The sequence below is a fragment of the Poromitra crassiceps genome (genome assembly GCF_964638095.1).
Source record: "Poromitra crassiceps genome assembly, chromosome: 6".
Classification (NCBI taxonomy): Eukaryota; Metazoa; Chordata; class Actinopteri; order Beryciformes; family Melamphaidae; genus Poromitra; species Poromitra crassiceps.
Genome location: NC_139627.1, coordinates 36,364,229 through 36,384,867, shown reverse-complemented (window position 1 = coordinate 36,384,867; position 20,639 = coordinate 36,364,229). Strand labels below are relative to the sequence as shown.

At 46.7% G+C, this 20,639-nt stretch overlaps 1 protein-coding gene and 1 pseudogene across 2 annotated transcripts; one reads left to right on the top strand and one right to left on the bottom strand.

Moving 5' to 3' along the window:
- Window positions 1-848: 848 nt before the first annotated feature.
- On the bottom strand, window positions 849-2,456 carry LOC310777864 (beta-1,4 N-acetylgalactosaminyltransferase 1 pseudogene; annotated as a pseudogene). The gene has a single exon. The product of its transcript is annotated as a beta-1,4 N-acetylgalactosaminyltransferase 1 pseudogene (transcript).
- Window positions 2,457-2,710: 254 nt separating this feature from the next.
- On the top strand, window positions 2,711-4,249 carry LOC310777863 (poly [ADP-ribose] polymerase 2-like; the record flags this gene model as incomplete). Its single annotated transcript, XM_083638213.1, has 1 exon — window positions 2,711-4,249. The coding sequence occupies one exon, from the start codon at window positions 2,711-2,713 to the stop codon at window positions 4,247-4,249; it is 1,539 nt and encodes a 512-aa protein (XP_083494339.1).
- Between the last annotated feature and the right edge of the window lie 16,390 nt (window positions 4,250-20,639).

The window sequence follows — 20,639 nt, the reverse complement described above, 5'->3', positions numbered from 1 at the left end:
TGCGTGCGCGTGTGCACGCGTGTGTGTGTGTGTGTGCGTGTGTGCGCGCATGTGTGCAAGTGTATGTGTGTGTGTGCATGTGTGTGTGCGTGTGTGTGTGTGTGTGTGTGCGTGTGCGTGTGTGCGTGTGCACGCGTGCGTGTGTGTGTACATGCGTGTGTGTGTGTGCGTGCATGTGTGCAAGTGTATGTGTGTGTGTGCATGTGTGTGAGTTGGAGCCAGGGCTATCCCTGGACAGCCAAGATTCTCCGCCAGAGTTGGGCCTCAAGGACAAAGAGTAGGCTAGATGTGTGTGTGTGTGTGTGTGTGTGTGTGTGTGTGTGTGTGTGTGTGTGTGTGTGTGTGTGTGTGTGTGTGTGTGTGTGTGTGTGTGTGTGTGTTAGCGTGTGCGAGTGAGGCGCACACATGCATGCATGCACGTGCATGTATGAGTATGTATTCCAGGAGGTCCACCCTCCAATACAGATGATTCCATCCCACATGGCATCACACGAGACAGGAAAGGACGGCGCGCCAGAGGAGGAGTGTCTCCATAGGAAGTCCCTGAACAGTCTATTGTATTGTAAGTTACCCCAGCATTCATGATGTCAGCATCCATCAGTCTGCACTCTATGAACACCATGAAAACATTTAAATTCACTGTTAATGAAAAAGCACAATGTTTGGGATATAAGAATTTGACCTTGCCTGCTTCGCTTAAGGGCTACGTCACTCTGTATTATTGCAAAAACCCTGCGATAAGAGGCAAGCAAGGAATTTTCCTTTATCTGCAATGATTTGCTCACAAAGATCAACTAAAGTGGTGATTGAGATGATTGGCCCCAGTCGTTTCAGTGCTGCATGTCATCCTAATAGTTACCTGTCATGCATTTGAATCTGTTCTTGAAGTAGAACACTTCCACATGAATTCTGCTGTCATTGGTGGAGTAACGGAATGTTTCATAGGCCTTTTCTGCCTCCGTTTGGCTCCACGGTAGTCTGATCTTTGATGCGTGGTCTACGATGACATCACTACAGGAGCCGATGTGGAGGGAGCCCAATGCATCGGTGAAGAACTCGAGATGGCCGCGTCGTGCGAGCCGGGGGTCAAAGCCCACCTGCCGCACCTTGTCCGTCCTCCCCATGAAAAAGTTAATGACTGCATCAGCCACCACGCAGTTGGGAAAGCCTCTGATGATGTGGTGGTAGCCTTGCCTCCAGTGGAGGCAGTCACCTTCCTCGTCCCCCTCTTCCACTGAAACGGTGTGACGGAATGTTGCGGTGTATCCCGTCACCTCTCTCACTGCACCGCCCACCAAGTCCAGGCTGGTCTTCTCTAGGATGTCCACCATCTTTTCCAGCTTGGTGTTTGCAGTGAAGATGAAGTCATCATCGGCCCACAGCACATACTTTGTGCTCACCTGAGACACTGCCAGGTTCCTTCCCGCGAACCAACCCTTTCCAAATGGCATGATGTAATGCTCAATGTGAGGTCCGGTAACGGGTTTAGGGTGCTCATTGTCATCTGCTACCACTATGGTGACGGTGGGGTAGTATTGCCGTATGCTGTCGATCAGATCTTGGAGTTTATCATAGCGGAGGAAGGTCTTGGTTGCGATGGTGACGAGGGCACTAATATTGTATTCTCCGTGGGATCCGGAGTTGTAAAGCTGTGGGTGGGCACCATGACCAACTTGAATGATGAAAACTGACTGGTGTCCTTCAGTTGCAAACTGAACTGTATCTGCAGTCCTGGGGTGGAACACAGTGTTTGTGTATGTGACAAACTGCAGCTGCCTGTTCAGAGTGGAGAGAAGGGGACTTGATAGCATCACACTCTTCTCTCCCACTCCTTCGACGGAGACACCGTCTACAGTAGCTGCCACATCAAACGTCCCCAATGTCGCACTCAAGGACACCATGTGTCTAGATCTCGGTTTTTCTTTAAGACCCAAACCGGGAATAATGATCGTTTTGAGGGGTCGCACCTTGACACCCTGGGTGGGGTACTGAAGAGGACTGTTGGCGTCAGCTACAATCAGCAGGTCTGCAGGAGTGTGGGACCTCCTCTGAAAGCTGCTGTACTCCTGAGCCCTGCGACTTTTCACCCCTTCAGGATCACGATCGGAGCCCAAGAATACACGATCAAGGTCGTGGGCCCACACGCGTGGGAAGAGCAGATCGGAGAATGGCAGGCGAACGCTTTCCTTATCTGCCTTGCACACACACACATTTTGTGCCAAGTGACATGCCACATCCTCCTTTATATGGTAGGGAATGTCAGGATAACCACCACCGATCAAGTCTTTCATTTTCTTCTGTAGAAGCTTCTCTATGCCGAAGCCCACTCCTGGCCGTATGTCAAGTTCTGGGCTGGCCCCAGGACTCAAGTAGTGCAACAGGGCGACCAGCAGGAGTCCACTGACCAAAATCAGTCCAAGAAACTTCTTAGACCTGGCTCGCATCTCACATGACATGCAGATACAAAGCAATGTGACAGAGGTACAGGGTTGTTGTGTCTCATAGCTTGTTGCCGTTTCCAAATCTGATGATGTCACAATGAAGAAAGGGTTATGACATCACTGATGATGTCACATCACTGATGATGTCACATCACTGTTGATGTTACAACGGCATTGTGACTAATGAGGAGGAAGAGGAGTAGCCTGCCGCTAAGAGGCAGAGGGGGCAGGGCAGTCAGAGGAAAAGTAAAGCCACACCCAAAGAGGAAATGGAGAGCCATGGTGTTAGTCATGAGGTTGTGAAGACGGTGGTGATGAAGGGAAACGCTCCGGTGGACTCTGAGTGCAAAGTCAAAGTTGGCAAGGCCCATGTTTACAGTGAAGGGAATGACGTTTACGACGTGATGCTAAACCAGACAAATCTCCAGTTTAACAACAATAAATACTACCTGATTCAGCTCCTGCAAGATGACAACTCCAAGGCCTACAGTGTGTGGATGAGATGGGGTAGAGTGGGTAAAGTGGGACAGAACAGTCTGACAGCCTGCGGCGGCGACCTCCTGAAAGCCAAAAACGTCTTCAAGAAAAAGTTCCTCGACAAGACGAAGAATGAGTGGGAACACCGGGTGAGCTTTGGGAAAGTGGCTGGAAAATATGACTTGGTGTTCATGGACTACAGCACCGATGTCAGGGAGGAGAGCCAGACGGAGGTGGACGCTGTGCACAAGAAGAGGACCTCCAAGCTGGACATGAAGCTCCAGTCGCTCCTGGAGCTCATCTGTGACCTGAACGCCATGGAGGAGTGTGTGCTGGAGATGAAGTTTGACACCCGCAAAGCTCCTCTTGGCAAGCTGACCTCAGAGCAGATCCGTGCGGGGTACACGGCGCTGAAGGAGATCGAAGAGTGTCTGAAAAAGAAGCGCAGCAGCAGCAGCAGCAGCCGTGACCTGCTGGAGGCATGCAACCACTTCTACACACGTATCCCACATGACTTTGGTTTGAAAACTCCCCCACTCATCCGCACAGAAGATGAGCTGAAGGAAAAAATTGTACTGTTGGAGGCGCTATCTGACATTGAGATAGCAGTGAAGATGTCCCGGTCCAGGGAATTCAGCGATGAGCATCCACTGGACAGACAGTACCACTCACTCCACTGCCAGCTACAGCCTCTGGAGTCCAACAGCCACGAATACAAGGTGATAGAGAAGTATCTCCAGTCCACTCATGCCCCGACTCACGGCGACTACACCATGACCGTGCTTGACATCTTCTCCGTGGACAGGGAGGGGGAGAGCAGCAACTTCCTCTCTCAGATGCACAACAGGACTCTGCTGTGGCATGGTTCCCGCCTGTCTAACTATGTTGGCATCCTCAGCCAGGGGCTCAGAGTGGCCCCTCCTGAAGCCCCCGTCACCGGCTACATGTTTGGTAAAGGAATCTACTTTACTGACATGTCATCAAAGAGTGCCAACTACTGCTTTACCAACAAGCGCAACAACACTGGGCTGCTGCTACTGAGCGAGGTGGCTCTGGGAGACAGTAACGAGCTGCTGGATGCCAACTACGAAGCCCACAAGCTGCCTGCCAGAAAACACAGCACCAAGGGCCTGGGCCAGACGGGACCCCACCCCGACAACTCTGTCACTCTCGATGGCATGACGGTGCCAATGGGCCCCAGTGTAAAGACGGGTGTGGGTAAGGACGGCGGTTACTCCCTCCTTTACAATGAGTTCATCGTCTACAACCAGGCCCAGACCCGCATGAGGTACCTGCTGCGGGTTCAGTTCAACTACTCTTCACTGTGGTGAGGTCTGGAACACAATATAGAGGCGTATCACGCTGACTAGGGCTGTTGGAATGAATTTCGAGATTAGAATATAATTCGATTTCAATAAATCTAATATCAAATTGGCTAAGTGGGTGGGTGGGCGGGCGGGCGGGCGGGCGAGGTCTGTCTGGTTGTCTCTCTGTCAGTCATGATTTGTGATGGAACGGATGTCACTCGGGCAGTTGTGTCTGTGTGTGTTGAATGCATTTGCAATTGCTGAACTGTGATGTCACTCGAGCAACTGTGATCTTATCGTAGTTCAAGTTGGCTAAGTGGGTGGTGTCTGTCAGTCGGAAGTGACATCATCAATGAGGTGGGTAGCAGTGTATTGGCTAAGTGGCCAATGTCAGTCACAAAAGTGATGGAAGTGACATCATCAGTGAGGTGGGTAGCGGTAAAGATGGAGATGGACAGAGCCTTCTGTCCGTACTCTGCGTTCATTTCGTGCCTATTTCTGTCCCTCTTCTGAAAGCTTACGGATACGCATGAAACGGAGCAGAACCACACACACATTCACACATTTGACTCTCCACTGCCCACTAGTGGATGTATTGCTTAACATGATGCCAACGTGAAAGACGCATGGAAATATGTGGGCAGTGCCAAATACACCGTTTGAAACGGATGAAAATGGAGTATAATTGGGCCTTAAGTGTGCGGTCACTGCGGTGACTGTCAGTCACGAAAGTGGCGAAAGTGACATCATTAGTGAGGTGGGTAGCGGAAAGTGACATCATCACTTTCTGGGCAAAGGTTGGTGTGGCGCACAATTGCTCAACTGTGATGTCATTCAGGCAGTTGGGATCATCAGTGATGTTACTCGAGCAACTGTGATTGAAGGGCCGATGGCACACAGTTGCCAACTGTGATGTCACGGGTACTCTCCAGAGTCTCAACCCTAGAAATTGAGCGTGCGTAGCGTGCAAGATTTCTAGTAGTATTGATTTCTAGTATCTAGTATTTCTATTATATATTCTAGTATAAATACTAGATACTACTTTACGGGCCTTTCCATGGTCTGTCATCCCCCCCCCCTTCCCCCATCTGTTCCCCTTATCCTTCTCTGTATCCTTCTCCCGCTCTCCTCCCTGCCCTCTGGGTTTGTGAAGGATACAGAGAATAGAAAAGTACGGGTCAGGCACGTTGCGCTCGCTCTGCTTTAGTCATCACCGATTGGTCGTTCCTTTCCTCCATTTTATAGCTTTTCAACACATCATCAGGCCCACCTGCCAACAAACGCCACGCAGCCGGAAAACTGTGTCAGGGATGGGTACAATGAAGGAGAAAATGAAGGGATCTTACACATTCATGCATCACTTTACGTGTTCAGGCACCCAGCAACATATGTCAACTTCCAGTAAAGCTGATCATATTGAAGAAACAATAGACTATTCTCTCTCTTCTCGTCCGCAGACGAACAGCCACCATGTTCCCTGAAGAAGGATCACCTTTACTCGGGTGGAAAACCCGTTCTGCAGCCAGCAACGAACCAAGCCGCCATCGCCAGAACAAGATCAGCCAAGGCCTCGCCAAGTATTTCCCAATATTAGATTGAAATGTTAAAACTTTAAGGTCATGACTTTTTTGTATCAGTCTCAATTTATTTCTTCCAGTAGGTGTAGGGGGTTGGAAAATGATTGCTGCTGTTGCCAAGAGCAGAAGGTCTCTCACAGCTCAGTCGAGTTTGCAAGTTTCCCCACTTGGACTGGTTGTGATTTTGAGTATGGAAAAAGAAAATAATAAAAAAAAAATCCACCGACATTTTCCAAAGGCCGGTTCATCTGCTGATGCCATGAATGGAATGGCTTATTAAGTTCCACTGTTCCATACCAGGTCAGAGTATTAGGATGAGACCTCCAAACCTTAAAGTTGCAGACTTCAAAGAGACAACTTAGAGAAGTTGAAGGTTAGAGAAGCAAGCTTGTGACCGGAAGGTCGTCGGTTCAATCCCCGGGACCGGCAGGACAAATCTGGGTGGGGAAAGTGAAAAGGCAGCGCTTGCCCCTCCCTCATTACCACCACTGAGGTGCCCTTGAGCAAGGCCCTTAACCCCATCTGCTCCAGTGGAGCTGATCAGTGGCCAGCAGATCAGACTGTGGTTGTACTGGTCAGCTTCCAGGTGTGAATGTGTGCGTGAATGTGAACAGGGCACTCCTGAAAAAGAGAGCATTGCTCTCAGTGAGACTCCCCCTGTATAAATAAAAAAAGGTTAAAAAAAAGGTAACTACTGTATTATATTCATACTCCTCATTACTTTCATCATAGGGCAGGGATGGGCAACTTTGATGATAGAGAGGGCCACACAAAAAATGTCTCGCTACCAGAGGGCCAGATTTTGACCGTGCACTTCCACCAGTAGCCTACTGTAACACCATCACTCCCAATTATAGCTACTAATTTGATGAAAAGGACTTTTATACTTTTTTACATATATATTTTTCATATTCAAATGTAGTAATTGTTCCATTCAGATGACACCAGAAACTTTGCTTTAAAACAGCCCGCTACAGCAATTTGATGGGGTACATCACCCAAATATGTGATATTAATCAGATTAGTAATGTTGCATGTGCAATGTGCATCCTGGATATAGTTTGTTACAATAGCATTAACTCAAATGCTAACATTAAACAGTATGTGGATGGACAATGCTAACGCCATTAGCGCCATGTTCTGGGTTGTGCAGTAAAATAAAAACATTATTTGGTGGTCTAACCTAACCTAACCAAAAACGTTGGCGTTGTAAAATAAAAAATAAATAAAAATGAAATTGACCCAGGGGCCACACTGAGTGAGGTCGGGGGGCGCCAGTTGCCCACCCCTGTCATAGGGTGTGCCACTGCAAAGAAATCAGGCTAATCTGTCATTGCTGCATCACTAGTTTTATATAAACTCTATACTCATGTATTTATAGAAAGTATATATGTTTATTGAGTGATTCTGACTTGATTCTGACCCTGCTCGATTATTGGAAATTTATGATGTGCCTGTCAGGTTGTGGTAGTGCAGTCGTCTGGTTTTCCCGCCAGATGAACATGCTTAACTCCAGTCTCTGTGCCACGCTCTCTGACTGCTCTGCATACTGTAGCAAAGTGGAAAATATGATGTATGGAATGTTCCTCCAAATATTTATACAGTTCTTCAGAGGTCAGAGCCAAAGACAAATGCACTTGTGCGTACGCGTCCACAGACTACACATACTTACATAAGCGGCATATATAGACGCACGCATACACTTGCACACTCGCGCGCATTTGGACCATAGACTGTAATATTTGGACACACACGCACGCACGTGCGCTCGAACGCACAATTCAGCCCTTGAACAATTCTCTATTGTCATGTTCTAGATCAGGATTATATGTGATAAGCGCCATTTTCAAATTATCACTGCATATCTTTGTTTTGTATAGTTTGTTGATATACAATAAAGAAAAATGTTATTTAAAAAAAATGCTTGTCAATCAGTGTGCCCGAGTTGTTGGAGGACCTGACATTGTCTGTTTCAACATTTCTACAAAAATTCTCAATTGCAAATTGCAACAATCACCTGAGACACACTTATTGCTACTGTGTGTTGCCGTGCCACTGGTTAACCCTTCACTAAAAACCTATCCTAGTGTATGGCTCATTCTATCATTTTCAAGTTCAAGTTCAAGTTCATTTATTGTTTTTTTTTATTGGCACAGTCATCCTGTTGATAATAGCATTAAGCTACGAGTCTTGTAATTCTGAGTAAAGACACATCATGATATATCACTAAAGATGACTGAATCACCATTTACTGTAACACTTCCTGAGTTATGTTGAACAATTACACAATTACCAGCGTCAAACTTTACTTCACAACGCACTCACTCATACAAAACAGGTGACGACATTATGTGCATCTCTATCCACATCTGCTAACAAGTTGTGAAGGGCAGGAATCTCCACGACATCGCAATATTCAAAACACTGTTGGCAAGCCGTTTTGAAAGACAGGCCAGTGTTATTGCCAGCTACCATGAGGCAGTCATCAAATCATTACTGGAAAGCCATGGGGGATAGCAGTGTTGTGTGGGCGACGAAGAAGAACGATTTATGCAGAAAAGAGAAGAGAGAGAAGACAAAATATCATTCAAACACTAAATGTGTTTCCGAGAGCAGAGGGGGGAAACCAAAAGCTCAATATGTTTCCTATTGTGTACAGTATGTGTTTGTGTGTGTCTGCGTGTGTTCACTAGCATGAGCATACTCTACTGTGCCATCAGTTACTTCCACATGCTTACAGTCACTAACAGGAACAAACTCTTCAAAATAACACACTTTTAGCCAGCAAACTCATTGGTATCACCACCCCCAACCTATGTGTCACCTCATTCATCCCTATCCCGCAAAGCACGCACCATCATAATGACCAAGAGCAGCCATTCTATCAGCACTTCACTCTCCTTCCTTCTGGCCGTAGGTAGAGACAACCTATGATGTGCAAGAAGGCCCGTTTTGGCAAAAAGCTTTGTCCCAACAGCCATACGAACCCTAAATATGTAACATACACTCTAGTTACTATGTGGTGTGCAGTGTCAATTTATGCCTGTTTAGGCTACTGTTCTTATGTTTATGTGTTTATGTACATTGTATCCGATACTTTGTACAAACCTATACCTTTTTTTTATGTCTTACCTCTGTGGAAAATAATTTCCTCTTTGAGGACAAATAGAGCTATCTATCATCTATCTATCTATCTATCTATCTATCTATCTATCTATCTATCTATCTATCTATCTATCTATCTATCTATCTATCTATCTATCTATCTATCTATCTATTTATCTATCTATAATGTGTATGTGTACAGTGCCTGTTTGCCTATGCACACCCATGTATGTACTTTATACATACATGTGAGTGTGTCTGTCGGGATGAATCCCACATCCTAATGATAAATAAGCACATTACATGAGAGGATCAGGTCCCTAACTTAGAGCTGACAGCAGAGAAGCGATGAGACAAATCCAGAGGCCATAAACTACTGTAAGAATCTGGCTCAGACACTCTGATACACTAACGCACAGATGTAGCCGTCGTAAAAGTCACGCTTTTTACACGCTCGCTCCTCTGCTACTGCATTGTTGTTTCACTCCCAAAAGGAATTCTTTGGAAAGGCCTGCAGCGAAAATGGGATCTAAATGCATGAAGCTGGAGCCTGGAGGGGGATTCTTTATTACCTTTGTACAGATGCAGGCTCTCCTTCAACATGAAAAGGAATGCAATGCTTGCTCAAGCTGAAATACAAACAATAGCCTACTTGTGCCCTGTGAATAAGAGAAAAAGTTATCCACCATGACAAAACAAACAGAACTTTGCTCAATGAGGTGTGTTATTCCCCACTCAACCATCATATATTACAATATGGACTTATATTCTCTGTGATTCCACTAAACCATAAAGTCTTATAACAGCATCCAAAAATACAAAAGACAGACCAGTCAAACAGGGTGCCTCCCTGACAATAGCTAAAACAGGAATACTTTATGTAACACATTTACGACTAAAAATCCTACAGCAGATATACAGTATCATGCTGAAGTCATTTTCAGGCCCAGACACACTGAAAAGCACTCACCTCTGTCTCCATTGCTATAAAAGACCAGCATCATATTTTTTGTTTTAGAGTTGAGTTGAGTTTCTCAAATAGTTTTGATGGTGGAACAGTGGCTGGCCATGAGAGGACACTTGGCTGCTGCAGAATGAAGCGATGCACACAGCGCAGGAAACGCAGGAAGCCCTCAGACGGCCACAGAGAAATTGTTTGTACACAGTCCGCGTCCGCTAGCTTCATTTCTTACCTGCACTTCATCATTTGTGTTGTGCAAGTTCTTCGTTCACACTTGTTCCTTCTGCGAATCATTCCGTCTCCAGAAACAACACAAACAGAGCAGAGGTGATGTTTGCCTGGATGTCTGCTGCATCAGCCAGAGAAAAAGCTTGGATGACAAAACAGTCTGTTAAATGATTAAATGTTTGTGGTGACAAAATGGCGCCTGTGAAATGTTTTCTTTAGATCACATTGATGTATTGCCCCATGCTAACCTAGGTCAGAGCCATCTTGAAATACTCAACGCAGCCTGTCACTGTACAATAGGAAAATCAATGATGAAAAAGAGCTGAAGTGATTGCGCGAATGAGGGAGAGGGAGAGGGAGAGGGAGAGAGGTGGACAGGCAGAAAGAAAAGAAGGAGATATACTTTCTGATTGAAATTAGTTTGTTTTCCTGGCTTGGTGATAGAGCTGTACTAAGCCTTCTCTGCTCTCCGCTCCACTTCTGTTCCTCTGGGTGATTAAAACAAATAAACCACAGGATCAAACTAAGACAGGTTCTGGAAGACAGAGTGGAGGGGCACAGGAGATACTCAGACAGGTTCTGGAAGACAGAGTGGACGGGGACAGGAGATATTAAAACAGGTTCTGGAAGACAGAGTGGAGGGGGACAGGAGATATTAAGACAGGTTCTGGAAGACAGAGTGGACGGGGACAGGAGATATTAAGACAGGTTCTGGAAGACAGAGTGGACGGGGACAGGAGATATTAAGACAGGTTCTGGAAGACAGAGTGGACGGGGGCGGGAGATATTAAGACAGGTTCTGGAAGACAGAGTGGAGGGGGACAGGAGATATTAAGACAGGTTCTGGAAGACAGAGTGGACGGGGACAGGAGATATTAAGACAGGTTCTGGAAGACAGAGTGGAGGGGGACAGGAGATATTAAGACAGGTTCTGGAAGACAGAGTGGACGGGGACAGGAGATATTTGGACAGACATATTTAGTACAACACAGCGCAGTAGGTGAACGTGAAAGGAGGCCAGGCCAGTGCACTGACTGAGTTGAGGAAAACAATCACCCAACTCGATATCACAATGCTTTACACTTACCAAACAACACTAACGCCATAGTGTGCAGTCAATGACGTAACAGCCTGCAAATCTGTGGTGGTGTGACACTTCCTGGTATCCAGTGAAACTAATTGCTCCCTCATTCAATTTTTCAATCCCTTCATCTTTCAAATGTAGACCATCTGGAATGTGTGACTGAAGAAACTGGGTTCCCCCTGGATGAAGAATGCTGCTGGCTACGTGCCAAACTCAATCAAAGTGTGACAGATGATGAAGTAATAGGGAATATACTGATACACACCAGTCCTTGTTTGACCTTGTTGGAGATACATATAACTCTCAACAGGTGTCAGTCTAGACTTTCATCTATACCCCTTCATGTCAAACAGTGGAAGGCTAGGGCAGCTAGCAGAGCCAGTGCTGGTGCATCGTGTGCTGGCACAAAATGTTTTCATAGATTGATAGAGTGATAAAGGGAGAGAGAGAGAGAGAGAGAGAGAGAAAGAGAGAGAGAGAGAGAGAGAGAGAGAGAGAGAGAGAGAGAGAGATAGAGAGAGAACAAGAGCATGTGGGATTAAAAAAGGAAAACATGCTCAGTCAGGGTTAGGTTTTTCGGTTTTTGATCAACACGTGTGTGAAGCAGCAGGCAAAGAAGTCTGGATACATTGAAGCCAATCAGCATGGACACTGCTGCATATTGGATACAATGAGACCAATCAGCACAGACACTGCTGCATATTGGATACAATGAGACCAATCAGCACAGACACTGCTGCATATTGTCTTAAGTAAAACATGGTGGTATTTCAGGCAACATTCACTGAGCCTCTGCTCCTCACGAGCAGCATGTGAACGTGAAGACAGCATGGAAACAGCCTTCCCACTGTGAAGGGCTGTCCTTATCCCGAACACAGCCAGGGAGATGAGTGAGCCAGTGATCTCCGGGTTGCTGTTGTCAACTTGTCAACAAGGTGGATATTTATTATGGTCCTCTCCTCTCTTTATTATGATCCACCCCTAATGACAATAACACTCCATTCCCAATCACCTGGACTCACACGGCCTCTCTTTATTATGATCCACCCCTAATGACAATAACACTCCATTCCCAATCACCTGGACTCACACGGCACGTGGATCTTCTGAGGAAGGCAGGAAGGAAGGATCATAAACGATACAGCCAAGTAAGCGAGCAGTTATTTTGCACGCAAAGATGCAGGGGCTGTGACTAGATGCCTTTGGAGAATATCTGATGATTGCTCATCATCGCCACCTGGCAGTGTCTACGTGACACTGGATGAGTGAGGACAGGCCCTCGGTCAAATGTGCATTTTGCCATCATCACGCTTCAGAGCTGGGGCTTTGTGCCGTTTGAACTCATCACGCTTCAGAGATGGGGCTTTGTGCCATTTGAACTCATCACGCTTCAGAGATGGGGCTTTGTGCCGTTTGAACTCATCACGCTTCAGAGATGGGGCTTTGTGCCGTTTGAACTCATCACGCTTCAGAGCTGTGGCTTTGTGCCGTTTGAACTCATCACGCTTCAGAGCTGTGGCTTTGTGCCGTTTGAACTCATCACGCTTCAGAGCTGGGGCTTTGTGCCGTTTGAACTCATCACGCTTCAGAGCTGGGGCTTTGTGCCGTTTGAACTCATCACGCTTCAGAGCTGGGGCTTTGTGCCGTTTGAACTCATCACGCTTCAGAGATGGGGCTTTGTGCCGTTTGAACGCCACATTGCTCTGTGAACTGATGGTGAGACTGTGGCGACAGATTGAGTCCCGCTCATACAGCTGGGCGGGATTAGGAAAGAAACGTTGTCATATTACACGACACTGAAGTCTTCATGTGGAAAAGGGGCAGAAACATTGCATCAGCGAAGGCCTTCAAAGGAACAGGGCTCAAAGTTGGAGCCATCTTACGGCATGCCTTGTAAGCCCAGTATTATTCTTTTGGTTTTTCAAGGCAGATGATACACTTAGCATTAGCATATAGGATTGTGACATAAAATACAATCACTTTCTGCATTATATAGTGTTTCTTTGGTTGCTATATTTCTTATCATGCAGCCTCCTGAGCTGTGCAGTGCAAGAAAACTCAAATCTTAAGAAGCAGTTCTTCCCCCAGTGTTAGGTGGGAGAGTTTGGGGGTGTAACACTAGAAAGGGTCTCTGTCTTGGGGGCCAGAACACAAAGAGGGGGAACACACATGAATGCCATCAGAGAATCCTGCAGCTGCGGCTCCGCTCCGGCAAACAGTGGGAATAAGGCATACCTGAGAGACTCCAACAGTAAATGGATGGGGAAGATGTGGTGGTGAACTGTAGATAACCTGACACCGTGCTCAGCATGTGGGAGATATTCTCCATGGCTGCAGTCAGGGCCAGGTCTGTAATGACCATGCTAATGCCTGATTGCGTTTAATTCGATACAAATGAGCACATTATCCAGTCATTTACCAGCAGCAATTATTACATAATACCTCACTTTACTACCAAAAGGGGGAACCTTGATTGGCATTTCAAATCAAACACAAGTGTCAATAGTGAACTGGGAACGTTTTTCTCCTCCAGTTCTCTCTCTCTCTTTGGGGACTGTGTGTTCCACAGGCAGGGCCGTGGAGAGAAGATGATTCCCTGAACAAATGCTGAAAGATTCCGGACAAAAACAGTCCACCATCTAATTGGGCCTGGAGAAGAGGGAACTTCTAACTCTGTCTCTTTTTATTATCCATCCCTGTGTTTCCCATTAAAATAGTTTCCAGCCATTGAAAAGAGGGTTTGAAACAGCCAGCCTCAGGTAGCACCTGCTGCAGCGTTCGCCAGACAGTTGGGTTGAACTCTAGACCCGGGTTCTGGTGTTGAGCACTTTCCAAAGATTCTCCATCCTCTTAGCTGCCAAAAGCCAAGTCTATACTGTTGTTTTATACCTCTTTTAGTTCCAAATCACATGAGCCATAGCATGAAATCATTTTCCATGTAAGAATCCTGTGTTTCAGGGAATTGGTGGTAATTGTAGTCAAAATTCAAAAGAAAAAAACAACATATAGTGAATCATGATGAATCATATTGTGGGTGTTGTACGACTTGTGCAAGGCTGAGCAAACAAGCCCAAACTAATCAAACCAAATTGCGAGAGACACAGAGAAGAGATTCAACGCAGCACATTCAGTGATGATGACCGTACCTTTGCTGTGTCAGCTCTCACACTTGGCAAAAGTTACGCAATCAAAGATGCAACATTCCCTGCTTCCACAATCTTCATCAAGCCTCAATGAGAAGGATTAACTGTTTCCAACTGAATAACTGGAGGAGGAATGTACTCTAATATTGATTGTATTTCATTTTCAAAGTTCTATGGAGTGCTGCGTCATTGAGCACGAGACGGCAAATTTACATTCACTGATACGTTCAGTGGATTTCAGCTTCATTGCCTTAATGCCTTGCAGCCAGGCCTGTGGACATGTGAGAGAGACGCCCGGCCTGGACGGTGATTGCAGGGGCCATCGGAGGAGAACGCAGCAAAGACATCCAGGTCTAATTGTGAGCAGGTGACCAGCAGGCACACAGCGGACAGATCGGAAAACTGACCCTGCTTCCAACTGCCACAGCCACCCCAACCAGCCCTTTTCCCTCACAGGCCCATTTCATTTTCCATAACATTCCTTAATCCACCTGGCAGAGTCCACACGCACACGCGCACGCGCACACACACACACACACACACACACACACACACACACACACACACACACACACACACACACACACACACACACACACACACACACACACACACACACACACACTTGCATTATGCACACACACATTCACAGGGTGCATAGACTGACAGACACATGCATACTCTTTCACAACAGTGCCTCAGACTTGCATCATATGGATGGCTGTGTCTGGGCCTGATGCTTGATACACGCAGCACGCAGAGCGCATCAACAAACAACTGAGGAAGATCCACAGTCATCAGTGCGTGGAGGTCACTGAGGACAGAGGTCTGTGTGACACACACACACACACACACACACACACACACACACACACACACACAAATGCACATTGTCTTACACACAAACATACAAGAATGGTTGTTTATCTTCAGGTCACAGGTTGATGTGTGTAAGCCTCAATCATTTGATTACACACAGCGTTTAGAGGCCTGGGAGATTTGTTTGGGCTGAGGACCATCTGGTTTCCATGTGTCTGTCAGAAACATCTCTTACTATTGGCTGGAAACCAAAGAATATCAGCTTGGCTAAGATCAGCAATTGGCCAAAGCGGCTCATTGCTTCCTGAAAGGAACAGAGAGCCCTCTGATCTGTTTACGCCCTGACACAAAGATGGATGCGCCATGGAAGTGCTGCTATCGCATCCAAAGGTTTATTTTGGGGTAAATGTGGCTTGGTTCCAAAAGATACATGCTGTGCCGGTTGATACAGCCAACTCCTGATAAGTACAGGTGGTCTTACTGTGCAACATCCCATCGAAATTTAGCAAAACTATTAATTATAATACATGTAGTATTGAGTCTTAGAATCAAGTGAAACAAATCTACCAAATGATGAATGCTATAAAGTTGATAGTAGACCGCGGAATCAACAGAGAAAATGAGCTCAATGGATAGGGTAAGAGAGAAACAAAACAACATGGAGATCTGAAAAGAAAATGTGGATCAAGAGATTCAGTAGAGGAGTAGTGAAATCAAATATGATTGAAAAAATCCAAGTGGAGCACAGCTGTTGATCCCAGCATGGTGGGTAAGCCACACTTCCCTCAGCTCAGGCCCATTTCTCCAAAACAACATTATGACTGTGGAGCATCGCTCACCACACATCATCACCAGAACGCTCACCACACATCATCACCAGAACGCTCACCACACATCATCACCAGAACGAACACTCACCACACATCATCACCAGAACGCTCACCACACATCATCACCAGAACGAACACTCACCACACATCATCACCAGAACGCTCACCACACATCATCACCAGAATGCTCACCACACATCATCACCAGAACGAACACTCACCACACATCATCACCAGAACACTCACCACACATCATCACCAGAACGAACACTCACCACACATCATCACCAGAACGCTCACCACACATCATCACCAGAACGCTCACCACACATCATCACCAGAACACTCACCACACATCATCATCAGAATGCTCACCACACATCATCACCAGAACACTCACCACACATCATCACCAGAACACTCACCACACATCATCACCAGAACGCTCACCACACATCATCACCAGAACGCTCACCACACATCATCATCAGAACGCTCACCACACATCATCATCAGAACACTCACCACACATCATCACCAGAACGAACACTCACCACACATCATCACCAGAACGCTCACCACACATCATCACCAGAACACTCACCACACATCATCACCAGAACACCTACCACACATCATCACCAGAACGCTCACCACACATCATCACCAGAACACTCACCACACATCATCACCAGAACACCTACCACACATCATCACCAGAACGCTCACCACACATCATCACCAGAACACTCACCACACATCATCACCAGAACACCTACCACACATCATCACCAGAACACCTACCACACATCATCACCAGAACACCTACCACACATCATCACCAGAACACCTACCACACATCATCACCAGAACACCTACCACACATCATCACCAGAACACTCACCACACATCATCACCAGAACACTCACCACACATCATCACCAGAACGCTCACCACACATCATCACCAGAACGCTCACCACACATCATCACCAGAACACTCACCACACATCATCACCAGAACGCTCACCACACATCATCACCAGAACACTCACCACATGTCATCACCAGAACGCTCACCACACACATCATCACCAGAACGCTCACCACACATCATCATCAGAACACTCACCACACATCATCACCAGAACGCTCACCACACATCATCACCAGAACGCTCACCAGACATCATCACCAGAACGCTCACCACACATCATCACCAGAACACTCACCACACATCATCACCAGAACACTCACCACACATCATCACCAGAACACCTACCACACATCATCACCAGAACACTCACCACACGTCATCACCAGAACGCTCACCACACATCATCACCAGAACGCTCACCACACATCATCACCAGAACACTCACCACACATCATCACGGTGAAGAGCTGAGGACTGAATGTGCCAATTAAGTCATGAGGGATGATTAGGTGGCGATAAATCATGATTGAAGGAATGCCTGTTTGGGAATTTAGCCAGGGCACCGGGGTTACACCCCTACTTGAGTGCTGATTGGATCTTTTAATGACCACATTCCACAGAGAGTCAGGACCTTGGTTTAACGTCTCATCTGAAGGACGGTGCTCACTCACAGGACAGAGTCCCTGTCTCTGCCCTGGGGCATTGGGGAGATTATTCATCAGACCAGATTATTCATCAGACGATTCAGACCAGAGGGGAAGAGCACCTCCTACTGGTCCTCCAACACCACTTCCAGCACCAGTCTCCCATCCAAGGATTATCCTAGGCCAGACCTGCTTAGCTTCCCCAGGAAAGCCAGTAATGTAATGCAGGAGCCACTGGTGCAGGCCACTGGAGCCACTGGTGAAGCCATGGAAGTGATACTAAAAGCTGTAGTTCCTCGAATAGCCACTTGAGGTTGGCTCCAAAAGCAAGTCAATCCCCATAGACCCCCATGTTAAAATGCCTGACTTTACAACAGGATTAAACATGTTTACAGCCCAGTTCAAAACACGGGTTTGGTCTATATAGCTCATTTCTGTACGGGGGGTGCATTTTAAATATAACTATATAATATAGACGATAGAAAAAATTATGTTTTGGGCGTGATTGACATGTCGCCTGTCCAGTGAATGTGCAGCTCGCTGATCACGGACCAATAGCAGGCAGAGCTGCAGCTTTGTGTGAAACCCGGCCGGTCTCACGTGAGCTGTGTGAAAAAAAGAAATGGCCGCAGACACATTGGGCTTCAAAATGGGAGTCCAAAAACGAATGACGTCACGGTGAGTCCATCCAGATTTTTAGATGATGTACGATTTTTAGTCAACTTGCCTGGTAAAATAAGGGCTAAAAGAAATGAATCTGGGAACAGGCAGCACAGTAAGTCGTTTGGTGCTGTTGGGCCCAGCAGTGGTTATCTGTTTCATCTGTTCTGTCTTTCACAGATGGCCCCACAGGTTTCATAGCTGCCGTGAGGCCCAGAGCAGCAGCCTATCCCAAGAGGAAGAGGGAGGAGCAGAATGTGACTGACAGAACTACCGTCTGCTCTTCATCTGTTACGCAACACTCTGTTTCAATCTGCCACACCGTGGGTCAATCTGCCACGCCGTGGGTCAATCTGCCACGCCGTGGCTCAATCTGCCACGCCGTGGGTCAATCTGCCACGCCGTGGGTCAATCTGCCACGCCGTGGGTCAATCTGCCACGCCGTGGGTCGTCTACTCTTTGCTCTTTTCTTGTGGCATAAATAAAGACTAATTTGTCTCACAACTGTTGAATGTACATCCTTGAAATAAGAATTGTGATTTGTTGTCCAAGGCCAAATGCTGGAAAGTGTACAAGATCTGACTCCCCATCCAACCACTCCAATATGAGAGCATTAACTCGCTGAAGTGTGATATGAAGAATGCAAATAAATAAAGCAAAATGTTCTGCAAGAGATTAAGCTCTAAAGCAAAACATCCCACTCCTATTGGTCAAAGGAGAAGAGCAGTAAAACAGTGGACAGGGGGATGGCACAAACCTCCTCCCAGCTTCCTCCAGGCAGGTTTTATTGAGCGCATCACAGTGCACCACCATCATCCAAAACGACCTTGGAACGACCAATGAGAATGGGTCCCTTTTGTGAAGAAAAGGCGTTCATATTCCCCGTGCGGCATGGATGCAATGGAAATGTTGGAGTGAAAAATAGAGGTAAAGTTATTACAGTAAGGTAAGGTTATTGTAGCTGCGACAATAAAGGACTCATCTCAAAGCCACTTCCAGCCTGTCACGTCAATGACATGATGATGATGATGATGATGATGATGAGAGATGATGATGAAGAGTCGCAGGTCTACTACTGTCTGCTGTTTTCAGACTTGGCTTAGCTTGAGTTCGACATTCCACCTCCTCTCTCTGCGTCTCGCTCTCACACGAGCAGAGGGCCTCTGAGGGCTTGAGGGCCTCTCTAGTCCATCCATCTGCACACTGTCTCAGTCTGTCTGCATGTCCCTGAGTGCCTCCTTTTCCACACAGCACTGCCCTGCTGCCTTGACGCTCTCGCCAGCATGTCAACAGTGTCACACACACACACACACACACACACACACACACACACACACACATGCACGCACGCACGCACACGCACACGCACACGCACACGCACACAGTGTGCCAAGGGTTTACGGATGGAAAGGGGGACCTGCAGCCAATCACACACAATCTAATTTGGATATGGTTGGGTTTGGGGGGTCCAGGTGGGAAGGAGCAGGAGCATCTTGAAGCTGTTTTCAATGAGCTGACCAGGCTATGCTCAACATTGTAGGTCAGACAGGGGAAACGCAAAGGGGAAACAGTAGAATATTAGCCTATTTCACTCACCACCCAATTCGCCCATTTTGTGTCTAAAAGGCAGGAAGTAACACAAGTGCAAACAAGACATTAATTAGGGCCCCGGCACTGGAACACCTAAATGCATTGGAAGCTGGAAACACTGATTAGTGTTCTGCTTGCACATGTGTTACTTTTAGACACAAAATGGGTGAATTGGGTGGGAAGTGAAATAGGCGAATTGTGATATCATAGAGAAAAGCATGTCATAAATCTTGTTGAGAATGCATAATAAGGTTCTTTTATGACTTTGCTTTACATTCCCCAAGAAGTTCCTCTTGTCCTTTATGACACAACATAACAGTCACACCCTCATCATGCATGGGGCAGACAGTTATGTGGTCAAAACAACAAAGAATTCCAGAAGATGACAGCGATGCCACACAAAAGCAGTACTGTAAAATCAGAATCTCCAAAAGAAGAGTGCATTCATTCATCATCACGAGGAACCGAAAACATTAATTTTCTTCTTCTCGTCACAGCAGAAGCAATTTCCAACATCTAAGAACTGTGGCCATTGAAAGCCCATGTGAATGACATCAGTGAGTCAGTGAGCTCAGATGCAGTGGGTACGCCAGAGGCTTCTTCCTAATCCAGGAGGCGCACACCTGTCCCGCCACATTAACAACACTAAGCTAAGGTGTTGATGTAGCAGAGGAGGTTTCCCTGTGACCAACTGTTTCTCGCCGCACGCCGCTGCTGAGAGCTCTGCTGACAGTCGCTCTGGCACACGAGAGCTGACATCATGTTTTTCACACTCGATGTAGCCGTTCCACCGCAGTTATAAATAATGTCATGGAGTAAATGATGCTCCCCCTCACG